General features: G+C 55.3%; 1 protein-coding gene across 6 annotated transcripts in view; it reads left to right on the plus strand.

Annotated features, from left to right (window-relative positions):
* Window positions 1-13,751, plus strand: part of PRDM11 (PR/SET domain 11) — an 81,627-nt gene that overhangs the window by 26,070 nt on the left and 41,806 nt on the right. For 4 of the 6 annotated variants that reach the window (XM_045825606.1, XM_045825603.1, XM_045825607.1 and 1 more), the window contains exons 2-4: window positions 9,543-9,667; window positions 10,020-10,123; window positions 10,693-10,955. In XM_045825606.1, coding sequence (XP_045681562.1) covers window positions 9,549-9,667; window positions 10,020-10,123; window positions 10,693-10,955 — 486 coding nt within the window. In that variant the 5' untranslated portion in view covers window positions 9,543-9,548. Of the gene's footprint in view, window positions 1-8,390; window positions 8,432-8,822; window positions 8,949-9,542; window positions 9,668-10,019; window positions 10,124-10,692; window positions 10,956-13,751 lie in introns of those variants that run through there. The other 2 variants (XM_045825605.1, XM_045825604.1) reach the window with 2 other exon arrangements.

A 13,751-nucleotide genomic window follows, 5' to 3' on the forward strand; every position in this document is an offset into this window, starting at 1 on the left:
AAAATAAACAAGTCCTGCCCAGCATCTGGTGTTACCGCATGCACACTGTTGTGCATAATACTGTAGTTGCTGAGAGAGTAGATCTTCAAAGTTCTCATCACGAGAAAAAAAATTCTGTTTCTGTGTGTGGTGACGGATGTGAGATTTTTGTGGCGGTCATTTTGCAATATATACAAATGTCCAATCATGAGGTTGTATACCTGCAACTAACATAATGTTTTTATGTCAATTATAACTCAATAAAAAAATTTCTTTTTGTAGAGCTCAATCTCCAAGCCCCTCCTGCCCTAGGAGACCAGTAGTAGGTGGGGCTGCAAGTTCTAACTGGAATCACTGGGTCTTTCTGGTGACCAGCCCACCCTGAGGCACAGGGGCCCCACCCCAAGTCCCCCCACTGGCGTAAACTCAGGTGTGACAGAAGAGGGCTCCTTCTGAAGAACGAAAGATACTCCTGTCACTTGGGAAATTCCAGCATTTTCAGGAACTCTGTGCCAGGAACTGGGGACAGAGACCAAACATGTCTCTCCCTACAACACCTTCCCTCCGCTCTGCTGCCCTAGCTTCTTCCTGAAGCCGTCTCCTGCCAAGGTCCTCTGCAGGGCACGGCTGCCAACTGCCATCACGCTGGTGCGCTTTCTCGTTTGAGTCGTGACATAGAAGTTCTTCCCGCCCTTTGATGGGCCTCCGTAGGTCAGGAGTCATCTCAGGAGATGACAAGGTGATTGGTTAAAGGCCGGGTCCATGATCTAATACTTGGGGAGGGGGAGGGTGTTACCGTAATTGGAGTATGTTAATCTGAGCCTACCCCTGGAGCCGAGGCCACGCTCAGCTCTGCTGAGTCGAAGTTGGTTCTGGCGGTGGGAGGGGTGGCACCCGTACAGTGTGCGGTTCTCCGTGGGGAGGAAAGGGCTCATGGGCTCCAGCTAAGCCGCCAGCACCGTCCTCCGTGAGGAGCGAGCACATAAAAAAGGCACCACCCTTAACTACCTTCTCCACTCAACTCATGAACCTTTACACTTCTTTTCCCGACGTCTTCTTATCAAAGTCACACGGACAGTGGAGTCAACCATCAATGATGGGACCAAAACCGCCTTGGGAGAACATGTTCCATTGCCCGACCACCCGCCCCCAACGCCAGCTCACTGGTCGAGTTCAGTGGGAACTGCTCTGCGGATGGAGGCCCGAGACCCCACTACCACAGGCCCCCCAGATGCGGAGTCAGGGCGGCATGGCGTCAGAGTCCCCCACGGGAGGACTTCGTTCTTCGGGCCCCTGCCGATATGTATGTGTTCATTTTTATTAACATATGAGTACACGTGGAAAAATGCACATACAATGAGAGCAAGATGAGAGCAAGGTTCAGTGTACTTTCACAAACCAAACACACCCAGAGGAGCAGCTCGGTCAAGATCAGCAGAGCATGACCAGCACCCGCGGGCCCTCCCTCTCTCCCATCCCAGTTGTCCCCAAGGATGAACACGAACACTGCTACTTCCGAACCCCTGTTCTACCCACTCTGTAACTTTCCATACATGGAATGACACCGCACGTGCTCTTTGGGGTCCCACTTCTTCCCCCAGCGTTGTGACTCATCCATGCTACAGCACATGCTTGTCCTTTGCTCATTCTCATTTCTGCATAGTATTCTCCACTGACCTATTTCTAAAATACAAAGGAACTTAATGACTATTGTACACTTTCCTATCAGTTAATATTAATTAGCAGGACCAGCGAATGTGTGTGCCAGATTTCTTTGCTTTTGCTCAGAATGACAGCAGCCAACGAGCGTGTTGGCCCTGGCGATGGTGCAAGCTGTGTGTTTAGGGAGGGCTGGGGAAGTGGACGATGCCGCACAATGCACACGGTCCGTGTGGTAGAGAATGTCTTTCAACATGGGAATCATGGAGAAAATGAGAGAGAGAGGTGCTTCAATAGAGAAATCACGGGGCCCTTCCTGACCGATTGATTCATTCATTCATTCACCAGATATGCATCTGGTGCCACTTACACGCCTGGTGCTCAGTCTCTAGTTTGGGTTCCTCCCTTCTCCTGACCAATTGCTTTGATCTCAGCATCTAATGACAAGGGAATGATGACGGGAGAACCTTAGAGATCTTCTCTAGCACTTTCTAAACTAAATGAGTATAAAGAGTTTCTTTAAAGAAGTTTTAAGCAACAGTCTTTTTCATAAGGGAAAAAGAAAGAAAGAAGAGAACAGAAATCAGAAACTCTCTCTTTAACACTGTCCCTCCACCAGCTAACCACTGGTGACCGATAACCCAGAATGCATCCTCCCAGACCTCTGCCTGCACATCCATATGGCTATGCGTATACATTTTAAATGGTATTATTTTGTATCTATCTTTAATACTTTTCATTTTTTTAAAAATAGACTTTATTGTTTAGAGCAGTTTTAGGCTCATAGCAAAATGAAAAAGATAGTGAGCTCCCAAACACCCTCCGGCCCCCACAGTCCCCCGCTGTGCACACCCCACCCCAGAGGGGCACATTTTACACAACTGATGAGCCTCTGCTGACGCCTCGTAATCGCCTGACGTCCATCGTTTGCGTTAAGGTTCAGCCTTGGTGTTGCACGTTCTATGGGTTTGCACAAATGCATAATCATAGGTGTCCACCGTTTTAGTCCCATGCAGAATGTTTTCATGGCTCTGAAGTCCCCCGTGTTCCTCCTACCCACCCTTCCCAACCTCTCAGCCCTGGCAACCACTGACCATTTTACAGTCTCCAGGGTTTTACCTTTTCCAGAAGGCCCTATAGTTGGAATCATATAGTATCTGGCCTTTCCCAGTGATCTTCTTTCACTTAATAATGTTTATTTTTGTAAAAAAAAAAGATCTTATTTATTTATTTTTAGAGAAAGGGAAAGGGGGGAGAAAGAGAGGGAGAGAAACAGCACACACACCCCCAAATGGGAACCTGGCCCACAACCCAGGCATGTGCCCTGACCCGGAATCAAACCAGTGACCTTTTGGTTTGCAGACTGGCGCTCAATCCACTGAACCACACCGGCCAGGGCAATGACATTCATTTTTACTTTCCAATATGTTGAGTGTTTGTTTCCATATCAATAAATATTCTTCCAAAGCATTGTGAACTGCGGTCTGGTATTTCATTCTATGCTACCTATTAACTTCTCTCCCGTTTTCGAGGTTTACATTGTTTTTTGTTTCTTGCTACTAAAAATAGTGTTGTAGAGGACAGCTTTGTAAGTAAATATTTACACACAACTCAATTATATCCTTAGGATAAATTCCAAGAGGAGGATTACTCCTGCTAAGGTTTTGCTCATTTCAAGACTTTTGATACATGATGCCAAATTCCCCTCACAAAGGACAGATGAGTTTATATTCCAGCGAACTGGGCCTGTAGGGTCCTTCCCCTACACTTGCCAACTCTGAATACGTGTATTTTTAATCTTTGCCAACTTAATAGAAGAGAAAACAATATTTGTTTGTTTTCATTTGTATTTGAGTGTTAAGGTTTTGCAGTTTCCCATAAATCATATTGGCTATTTGTGTTTCTTATTTTGCCAATTGCTCTTTCATGTTCTTTCCTGTTGTTTCCTACTGGGATAAGCATCTTCAGAGTATAGATTTATTAAAAGAGTTTCTCTGGCAAGGGCATCAAAATACTGCTGTGAAGCCCCTCACAGCAGTATTGTAACGTCAACAATTTTCACCCCTGTGCCCACCCAGTGTCTGTTGTACCTTAAAAAGTGGATACAATGAGTGATAATAAGAACTAATATTTATAACTCCATGTTATCTTATGACATGCCAGGCATTATGTCGTGTAAACAAGCCCTGTGAGATAGGTCCTCACCTCCCTCCCAGCGGACAGACGGGGAAACCAGCGAACCTGCACGAGTGGTTAGTGAATGTCCTCAAGGTCACAGACACTGTGAGTGGCCATGCTGGTGTCAGCTGATTGACAAACACGTGGTGACGTAGCGCTTCTATGAACTTAGTAACACTTTTTAATAAACATACCTTATGTTCATCACAAAAGTATCTACACATGTTTGCAAATCTATCTGATGTATAAGTTCAAGGCAATTTTTTTCTCTCCAACAACTCCCTATGATGATCCCGTGCTCTCCCCACCACTCCCATGACTTACTGGTAAGAACCGTGTTGGACCTTGTGTTTTCCAGGAAGGTAACTGAGGCTCAGGGCAAGGCAAGACCGTGCTCTGGGTCACCTGAAAAGTTTATGGCACAGCCGGGACTGAGACCTGGGGCTCAGCATACCTAGCCTAGGTCAGGCTGTGACTTGGGCCAGCCCCCTCATCTCCTATTCCTTTGTTGTCAGAAGGGACAGCAGAGGATGCTGCGGTGGCACCAGGACAGACCTGCCAGATTCTCATGTTGCCAGCCTCTGGGGACACCAAGTGGGCGCAGACTCCCAGTCCTCTGGCCACACGGGCTGCTGGGCATTCCAGGCCCCTGGCGTGCCGCCAAGGGTGAAAACAGAGCTGCAGCCTCCCGAGCCACATTCTGCCCCCTCCTCTTGGTTTGCATCTCATTGCTGGGTTTGCAACATGCCTAATCTCTGCATGTGCAGACTCGGAGGAGCCAGCTGAGAGGAACCACTGCCAGCAGCTCGGAGTCCTCCGGAAGGCCTGCTCACCACACCTCCCCTAAGGCCCTTACCGGGCAAGCAGGGCCACAGGAGTCTGCAGAAATGGTTTGGGGAGCTTTACCTGCTCAGATCTTCCTTGCACTGCCCGCTGGGATGGACTCAATGAAAGACACAAATTCCAATTCTCTCATCCCAAATGGAGGAGAGAATTTCACTGATTCTGCCACATCCCATTTCTCCTGACCTGCCCCCATGGCCTTCCTTACAGACACAGGGGCAGTAATGCACATCGGTCATGCAAGTAAGGCTTGATCTTGGTTCTCCAGGCAGCTGGACTCCTCCAAGAATGGAGAGAACCTAATTGTGCAGACCGTCAATAAATAGGTGTCGAATAGCAAGTCCTCTGTAACCCATCGTGTTTCCTTTTTTGCCTTAGCTGCCAGGAGGGTCAGACCTGACTGGAAAGCTAGATCACTAACCATCTTAAAACAGGTTCTTGGTATCATTGGCATTACTCTTTCCCCACGAGGTCTCTGGTTTTTCTGTCTCCCGTTGGGTGTGTGTCTGTGTTATACATCTTCACAGTTCTCTAATGTGATGAAGGTGGGCTGTGAATAAAAATCAGACGTGAAAGGAAGTGGCCTGTAGACCTCTCCACTTGGAGATACAAACGAGTGCTTTCCTCAGAAGCGGATGGTTTTCCTGGCTCCATGTAAGACTCAGGAAAGTGTCTGTGTGCCTTTCTTCCTCTGTCTTTGTCCCTCTCTCGGTCTTCCTCCCCCTTTCCACCTACTTTTTCTCTCCCCTTTCCTCTCCCTTCTCCTCCTTCCTCTTCCATCCTCTCTTCTTCCACTATCACCTACTTTTCTCTATTTCCCTCCCCTCTTTGTGAATCTCTTCCCTGCATGCCCCTGTCTCCTCTCTCCTCTTCCCGCACACCGTGCCCCTTACCTCTGGGCAGCCCGTTAAACATTACCGTTCCTTACAAACCCACAGCACTCGGCCCTGTCCAAGGCCTGGCCCCCACCTCTATCTCATTCACTCCTCGTGCGGATCACCTGGCAGTTAGGGTCATTTCCACATTACTAGGAAGACACTAAGGCCCAGAGAGTTTAAGTCAGTGGTCCCCAGCCTTTTTGGCACCAGGGACCGTTTCGTGGAAGCCAAGGATGGGGTGGAGGTGGAGCCCAGGCAGTTGGGCCAGTGATGGGGAACAGCGGGGTGGAGGGACACAGTTTCTCTCACTGGCCTGCTGGGCAGCCTGGCCCCTAACAGGTCACGGAGCAGGGGTCGGGCCCCCTGGTTTAAGTGATGCGCCCATGGTCACACGGGTGTGCTTTACAACTCACTGTCACACTCAGGCTCCAGGCCTCGTGAGTCAGATTCCACCACACCCTCCACGGCACCTCACTGCCTCTCAAGACCAGCACCCCCTTCCCCCTTGCCTGGCGAAAATCACTGAGAGGGCATCTTAAGAAGAGGATTCAAAACAATACTGCCCACCATGTCTCCCCTTCTAAGGTCTCTTTTAGAGCTGAGATTCTCAACGGGGCCAGCAGGGCATATGTATTAGAGGAGGGGGCGGTGAATGATGACATGGGTCATTTGGAAAATATTTCTTGGGAATGTGCTACGTGCTAGGCAAGGCTGAGACCAGAGTAAGGCAAGCAAGGCCCCCAGGGTGCAAGATTTAAGAAGACACTCACCCCTGGGTTCCATTCTTGCAAGCGCATGGCTCCGAGAGTGGGTGCTCTTCCAGGTTACGCCCTGGCACCTTGCTTGCCTTCTGCTAATGCCACCCTGCCGTCAGGCACTGTTGCAGGTGCTGGCAATCAACGGTGAGCAAAAGGGCCCACACCTTGCCCTTGGGAACTTATAATCTATTACGGGAAACAGATATGAATCAAGCAATCAGGCTAATGAATGGCCATTCTAAGTGTGGACAGGGTATTATGGTGGGGGGACAGCAAGAGCTGAAGGTTGGGGTAGGAGTTTCCATGTGGGTGCAGGTGGAAGACACAGCAAGTTCCCGGGCTTCATAGCGGGGTGGAGCATGGCATACAGGTGAGGCTAGCAGAGGACAGAAGGGCCAAAGCAGGGAAGTTCAATGTAAAATGGTCCCAAGCAATGTGTCTAATACGGTGCCAGAGTGTGCAAATGGCTGACTAAACCAACAATGACAATGACAAATCCAGTCCGGTGGAGAGAATGCAAAGCCTCCCCACCCCCATGAGGTCCCTCCTGTCCGCACTCCTGGTCAGCCTTCCCCCGAGGGATCGCTCAGACTGCGCCTCGCTCCCTTCGAGCTCACCTCGGTGCAGTACAGACACATCTGTGATAGAATCTAATCTTAGCCACATTCTCCGTGCGAAGAAGTCGGAGCACAGAGGTTAGGTAACCTGCTGTCTTAGTTGGCTCAGCTGCCATCACAAAACGCCACAGACTGGGTGGCTTAAACAAGACACTTAGTTCTCCCAGTTCTGGAGGCTGGGAAGTCCAAGGTCAAGGTGCCGACTAACTCTGTTCCTGGTGAAGCCTCTCTTCCTGGCCTGCAGACTGCTGCCTTCCCCCTGCCTCTGCTGGGTGGAGAGAGCAAGCTCTTGCATCTCCTCTCCCCTCGTATTGCAAGGGCAGCAGCCCTGCTGGATCTGGGCCCCGCCCTTAGGACGTCCCTGAACTCTTATCATGTCCTGGCAGACCCTGTCTCCAAATACAGGCACGTGGGGTTTGGGGTATCAACATATGATTTGGGGCGGGCAGCTGTGGGCATTCGGTCCATCACACCTGCCCCGGGGCACGGAGCTGATCACCAGGATTCGAATACCAGCACTGCTGCGCTGGAGCCCAGGCCCGACCATGACACGCAACTGCCTCAGAATGTCCGCGTGTGGATGTTGCCACCCGAGTGAGAGCTCCTCAGGGCACGGGTGTTCAGTGATCCCTTCCAAATGCGTTGGTTCTTGTCCCCACCTGGCAGCTTGATAAGTGTGTTGAGGCCTGAACCACCCCAGGGTGATCCCCGTGATCCCACTGTAAGGGGACCTGGCAGAGGGTATGACATGGAGGAAAACCAGATCTCAGACCTCACGCTTGAGTTTGGGGGTTCTGTTTCCAATTTACTCGGAGAGGGCCCCAGGCTCCAGTACGGACGTCACCAGGAATGGGCTACGTGTCTCTGGGCAACTCACTTGACACCTTCCAGCCCCTAGGTTCCTGCCTCTCACGGGCGGCGGGGGGCTGTCTATCCACGGGCCATGAGATCCGCCAAGCACCAAGCGTGGCACGGGTGGCCGGAGGCAGGGAAGGCTGCAGGCACCAGGCCCCCACCCGAGGCCGCGCAGGTGGGGAAGTGGGGCGGGCGTGCGGTGCGCGGCCGGCGAGTTGAGTGGCAGTGGCGGCTCTGGTGGCGCAGCAGGCCGCTCTGCAGCGGGAGCGCTTCGGCTGCGGAGGCCGGGAGGGCGCGCCGCGCCGTGAGCTGCTCGCGCATTTCACAGACCTGCACCACCACCCGCGGTGCCACAGGGCCGGCCTCCCCCGCGCTATCACCCGCACCAGACGCCCGTCCGGCGCCCCCAGGCCCGCGTGGGGGCAGAGCCCGCGAGAGGGGCTGGAATTCCTCCCAGGGGCCCCCCTCCCGCTGCCCCTCCCGGGTGCTCGCTTCCTCCCGCTCCCCGCGCGCCCCCCTCCCGGCCGCCAGCCAACTGCGTGCCCCCGGGGCCGGCAAGAAGCCACATGCCCCCGCAAGGAATGCCGGGCCTAGCGGGCGGGGGGGCGGGCGCTGGGCAGGGCCAGGCTCGGCCGGGCCGGGCAGGGAGCGCCCCGCCGGGAAGGTTGGTGACAGGGAAAGAGCCAGCCCGAGCCCTCCCGGGCCGCCCGTGTCGCCCCCGAGTTCGACCCGTGCGCCGCCCCGGCCTGATCGCGGTGTCTCACACTTTCCCTGCCGGACACGCGGACGGGACGACCCGCGGGCTCCTGGGCTAAAGCGGGGTAGCTCGGCCCGGTTCGGGCAGCCCCCGCCCCTTTCCGCGCCCCCCCCACCCCGCCCCGTCCCCGCCGGCTCGGAGGAGGGGGCAGGCCGTCATGTTTCCCCACACCCCTCCCTGCCGCCGCTGGCTTTGGGGCCCTGGTGGGGAGCAGGGGGCTGATTAGCCGAGGAGCAGGGGTGTGGCCAGCGGGGCCCCGGGTAGTGAGTCACACACGCTGCTCGCCCAGTCCCGGGGCCAGCGCGGTCCCAGCCCGAGCTGTGCGCTTCCCTGCCCTGGCCCGAGGAGTGTCCCCGGGCTTGGCATGAGGACCCTGGGGTGCCGAGGGAGGGATTGAAGCCCGGCGCAGTGGTGGAGGAGGGCGGTAAGCGGTGACTGGGGAGACTCCCCTAGATAGAGCGGGGTGGGGCTTGGAGTCAGGGCCAGCCCACCCCAGGACCCCCAGGCTCCGCCTGTACCTGCTCTGAGCTGGCCAAGCGGGCCTGGCTGCATTCCCTGGCCGCCCCTGGGCTAGGGGCTTCACCGCGAGGCACTGAGGGCCCATTTCATTAGCCCGCGCCCCTTGGCCCCAGCTGGACTTGAGTCAGTCCCTCCCCTGTTCCTTACTGCAGAGTTTTGTGCGGAGGCTCCTGTGGGTTCCTCATACCCTTTGCCCTTTGATTTTGGGGTCTAGACTGTGCTGTCCAGCTCTGCCTCCTGGCCCGGGCTGCCCCTGGGCCCTGACCCCATGGGGCTGGTGGCTCCAGTCGTCCCCAGGACCAGCCCGGGATAGAAATGGCATTTCCTCTTGGCCAGGCTACAGCTGTTTTTGTTGTCTGTGTTCTCAAGCGCTTCCTCTGGGGATGGCAGGGAGGGTAACCAGACTCCGAGGACCCCCGATTGCCCTCTCTGACACTCACCCCTCTTCTCCTGTCTCTTTGATCCTTTTCCTGTGCTGGCCCCGCCTTCCCGACCCCAGAACAGAATGACTGAGAACATGAAGGAGTGCTTGGCACAGACCAAGGCGGCTGTGGGGGACATGGTGACCGTGGTGAAGACAGAGGTCTGCTCCCCTCTCCGAGACCAGGAGTATGGCCAGCCCTGGTGAGGCCCCTGTGTGGGGACAGGAGATGGGGGAATCCCTGGGCTGGGTCGGTCGGGTTGGTGGGAGACCCTGCAGAAAGTTCCCACTCCCCGCCCACCTTCCTTATCCTTCTCCGCACAGCTCTTGGGACCAGAGGTGAGCACAGGCTTTGGAAAAACCCAGGGAGTGGCCCCAGGAGGCCCAGGCCCAGGCCTCAGGACTCCTCCCTTCCCACCGCCCCCTGCACCGAAGGGGCAGGCTGGCTGGGGCTCCTCCACCTGCCCTGCTCCTGTGGCCTCGGCTTCTCCGCCCGCTGGCCTCTCCGTCTCTGATGGCTTCTTTGCTTTCTTTAATGGCCCCTGTCCTGGCCAGCTCTAGGAGACCAGACCCCTCGGCCATGGAAGTGGAGCACAAGAAACTGAAGGGGAAGCGTGACCTCATCATGCCCAAAAGTTTCCAGCAAGTGGACTTCTGGTGTAAGTGGAGCTTGGGGCTATTGGCTGGGCTACTCCTCCCGTCCTTCCCAAGTGCCGGCCCCATCGTGCTTAGGGAATGTGCAGGGGTAATACTAATGATCGTCACTCACCTTCTATGTGCCAGCACAGGTCCGTGCTTTAGGTGATTCTCCCCATAAGCCATTGAGGTGGTTCCTATTGGTCCCATTTTCCAGGTGAGGAGACTGAGGCTTGGTGAGGGTTAAGAACCCTGCCTCACGTCCCACAGCCCACAGATGCACAATTGCAATGGAAACCCACACCCATCTGACTCCAGAGAGTGCTCTTTCTTCTATTTTATCAAACTTGAAACAAAAGGAGCCACTGGCTTCCTTAGTGTTGGCAGGCATGTCCTTGAGCCCCCAAGGAGGGTGCTGGGTTACTGCTACTGAAGATTCGGCAGTCCATAGCTGGCTGGGGAGGAGCCAGGGCTGGGACTCTGGAGTGCCACGCGGTGCTTTCCACTGTCCTGTGCTGTCCTCAGGGTGGGCTTCCCTTCAGCCCCCCAGCCTCCCCCGACAACTGAGTTTCTCCTCTCTCCATCTCTCCAGTCTGTGAGTCCTGCCAGGAGTACTTTGTGGATGAATGCCCGAACCACGGTCCCCCGGTGTTTGTGCCTGACACGCCGGTGCCCGTGGGCATCCCGGACCGGGCTGCCCTCACCATCCCACAGGGCATGGAGGTAGTCAAGGACGCCAATGGGGAGGATGACGTGCGGTGCATAAATGAGGTTATCCCCAAAGGCCACATCTTCGGCCCCTATGAGGGGCAGATCTCCACCCAGGATAAATCAGCTGGCTTCTTCTCCTGGCTGGTGAGTGTCCCGGGCAGTGCCATGCGAGAGGGCGCCCAGGAACATGGAAGGGAACCAGCAGAGGGAGCCCTCCGCTGGCCCAGCCTGGCTCCAGAACTTTTCTGCTGCCATTCCCGGGCAGGTGGATGATGAACCCTGCTGTCCCCTTGCCCTAGCTAAGTGGCGGCAACCCTTGGTGGCTGAGGGCCATGCTGAAAGGCTCCTCTGGCAGGTGTCAGCAGAATCAGTGGTGGGGTGACTTCCCTGTGCGTCCTCCCTGTGTGTGTCAGCGGGGGGCCACTCAGTGGCATTTACGAAGGGTTTTCCCAGGTCCTCCTCTGGGCTGGTGACTCAGAGCTGGAGACCGTGAGGATGCAAAGCATGACATTCGGCTGAAAAGCAGTAATGTCAGGTGCTGGACTAGGTGCTGGGGGGAAAGCCTTCGATAAGACAGACAGGGTGGCGGACCACAGGGAGCAGACAGTCGTGGTGGGCAGAGCGGGCACCGAGCTAGCATGTGCACACGTGGTGACGCTGCTGGAGGGGGAACACGGGACTCTGGGAACAGCGGGAGATGGCCGTGGTCATAGTGCTTGGGAGTTCAAGGCCCGCGGCCCAAGTTCATTATGTCATCCGGCTCTGCTATTTACTATCTCATGTGCCCTTGGACGAGTCATTTAACCTCTACGTGCCTGTTCTTTAACAGGGTAATCATAGCTAATGGTGAGGATTAAATGAGTCAGCGCTGTAATGTTCTTAGAGTTGTGCTTGCCCCTAGTAAGTTTGCAGCGAATATCAGCCGCTGTTATTGTTGTTGTTGGCCTATGTGAGCGGTTTGGGCAAGATTTCCTTTAGCCAGAGACTTGAAGAGTGAGTAGCAGTGGTGGAGGGAGAGTGGAGGGAAATGGAAAATTGCTCCGCGCAGGCAGAGCGGCCGAGAGAGAGGAATTCTGAGAAGTCCCCTGTGGCCACAGCGACGAGCCAGAGGGCTGAGTGGCAAGGAGAGCGGGGCAAGGACCGGATTACGCTGCATCTCCTGAGCCAGGGTCCGTGCAGCATCCCTCCCGTGGGCCTGGGAAGCCACGGGGGCATCTCAAGCGAGTTGGGAGAGTTGGGATTCCAAGTGGGAGGCTGGGATGGGGGTTCAGGTAAGGAATGAGGGTGGTTTAAATGTGGGTGCCAGCGGTGGACACACGTGAGAGAGATTTGGGAGGGAGAATCCCCAAGCTTTATTGATGGATGGGATGCGGAGATGCGAAGAGGGGTTTTCAAAGGTATAAAGAGGGATTATCCGAGACAACTCTTAGGAGTCCAGCTTGAACAGAGATGGGGGGTGTGGGACGGAAGAGGAAGGCAGGCTAGCCGGTAGGAAGACCGTAGGAAGGCGTCCTGGTAGTTGGGCTGTGACCGAAGGGAGAGAAGACCCACCCCACCGGGGAGGACTGGCGAGGGGCCACCAGGCGGGTGAGACAGCGTGCCCAAAGGCCCTGTGGCAGGAGAGACGCAGCGTGGCTGAGCAGCAGAAAGAAGAGCCGTGTGCCTGGAGCGCAGCCAGCACCAGGGCCTGGAGGAGGAAGTGCAGGCTTGGCCACGTAAAGCCCAGTGGTCCAAACTGGGACGTTTGTTCTTTACTTTAAGAACAATGGGAAATTTTACTTACGTTTTGAAAGGGTGTTTTCGCCACGGCATGGAAAACGAATGGGCGGTGAATGGACGTACACACCCGGGTCAGAGGGCTGTGGAGGTCCTCTCGACCGTGGTGGAGGCTTTGGCCGGGGAGGGAGCAGAGCCGTGAAGACGAGTGAAGGGGTTTGTCAACTGTTTCAGAGATGAAGACATTTGACTTGCAAATAGACTAACTGGCCCCAGGAAGGGAGAGGGAAGCGTCCAGAACAACCGGGGCTGGGCTCCCCTCCCAGCAGGTCAGGAGCAGGGCCTTTCCCTGGGAAACGGAGTCTGCGGAAGGGGGCGGGGTTGCGGGAGAGATCCTGGTCTTGGCTCGGACTCGTAGGGTTGCAGTGACACCGAGATATCCTAGTACAACATCCACAAGGCAGTTAGACATGTGGGCTTGGAGCTTGGAAAGGAGGTTTGGAGATGTCGTTTCTTAAGTCACCTGTGCAGAGGTGGTCAGAGGGGCCAGGGGTATGGGCGGCACTCCCCAGGGAGCACCGGCTGAGTGAGAGGTGGGTGGGGGCGGCCTGGGACTAAGCTTTGAGGAACTTCAGCCATTAGCGGTTCCGAAGGGGAGCCCCATCCCGCAAGGGAGACAGAGAGAACAGCCCGAGAGGTGGGAGGCCACGACGGCCCACAGTGGCAAAGTCTGCTGAGAAGCCGAGCAGGAGAAGGACTTAGAAGTGGCCATTGGATTTAGTGCCAGGGAAGCCATCGGCCACTTTAGCAGGCGCTGTCACTCTGAGACAATGGTCCTCAACCTGGAGCAATTTGCTCTCCCCTCCTCCTGCCCATGGGACACTTGGCCATGTCTGGAGACATATTTGGCCCTCACACCTCAGGACAGGGATATGCTACGGCATCTGGAAGGCAGAGGCCGGGGAGCCTGCTCAGCGTTTTGTAATGCACAGGCCAGCCTCCCACGGCAAAAAGTGGTCAGGCCTCCAACGCCAACAGTGCCGTGCTTGAGAACCCTTGCAGGTGAGTGACGAGACGGAGACCTTATCAGAATGGAGCTGGCAGTGGAGTCACTTCTCGGGTGTTTGATTAGCGATAAGAAGGGGAGGAGAGAGACCGGAGATAGGAAGGTGACGGCTGGAGGAAGACAGGGGGTCAGGGGAGTCTGTGGATGACAGACGTGAA

This window comes from Phyllostomus hastatus, unplaced genomic scaffold, assembly GCF_019186645.2.
Source record: "Phyllostomus hastatus isolate PE091 unplaced genomic scaffold, TTU_PhHast_1.1 phas_scaffold_585, whole genome shotgun sequence".
NCBI lineage: Eukaryota > Metazoa > Chordata > Mammalia > Chiroptera > Phyllostomidae > Phyllostomus > Phyllostomus hastatus.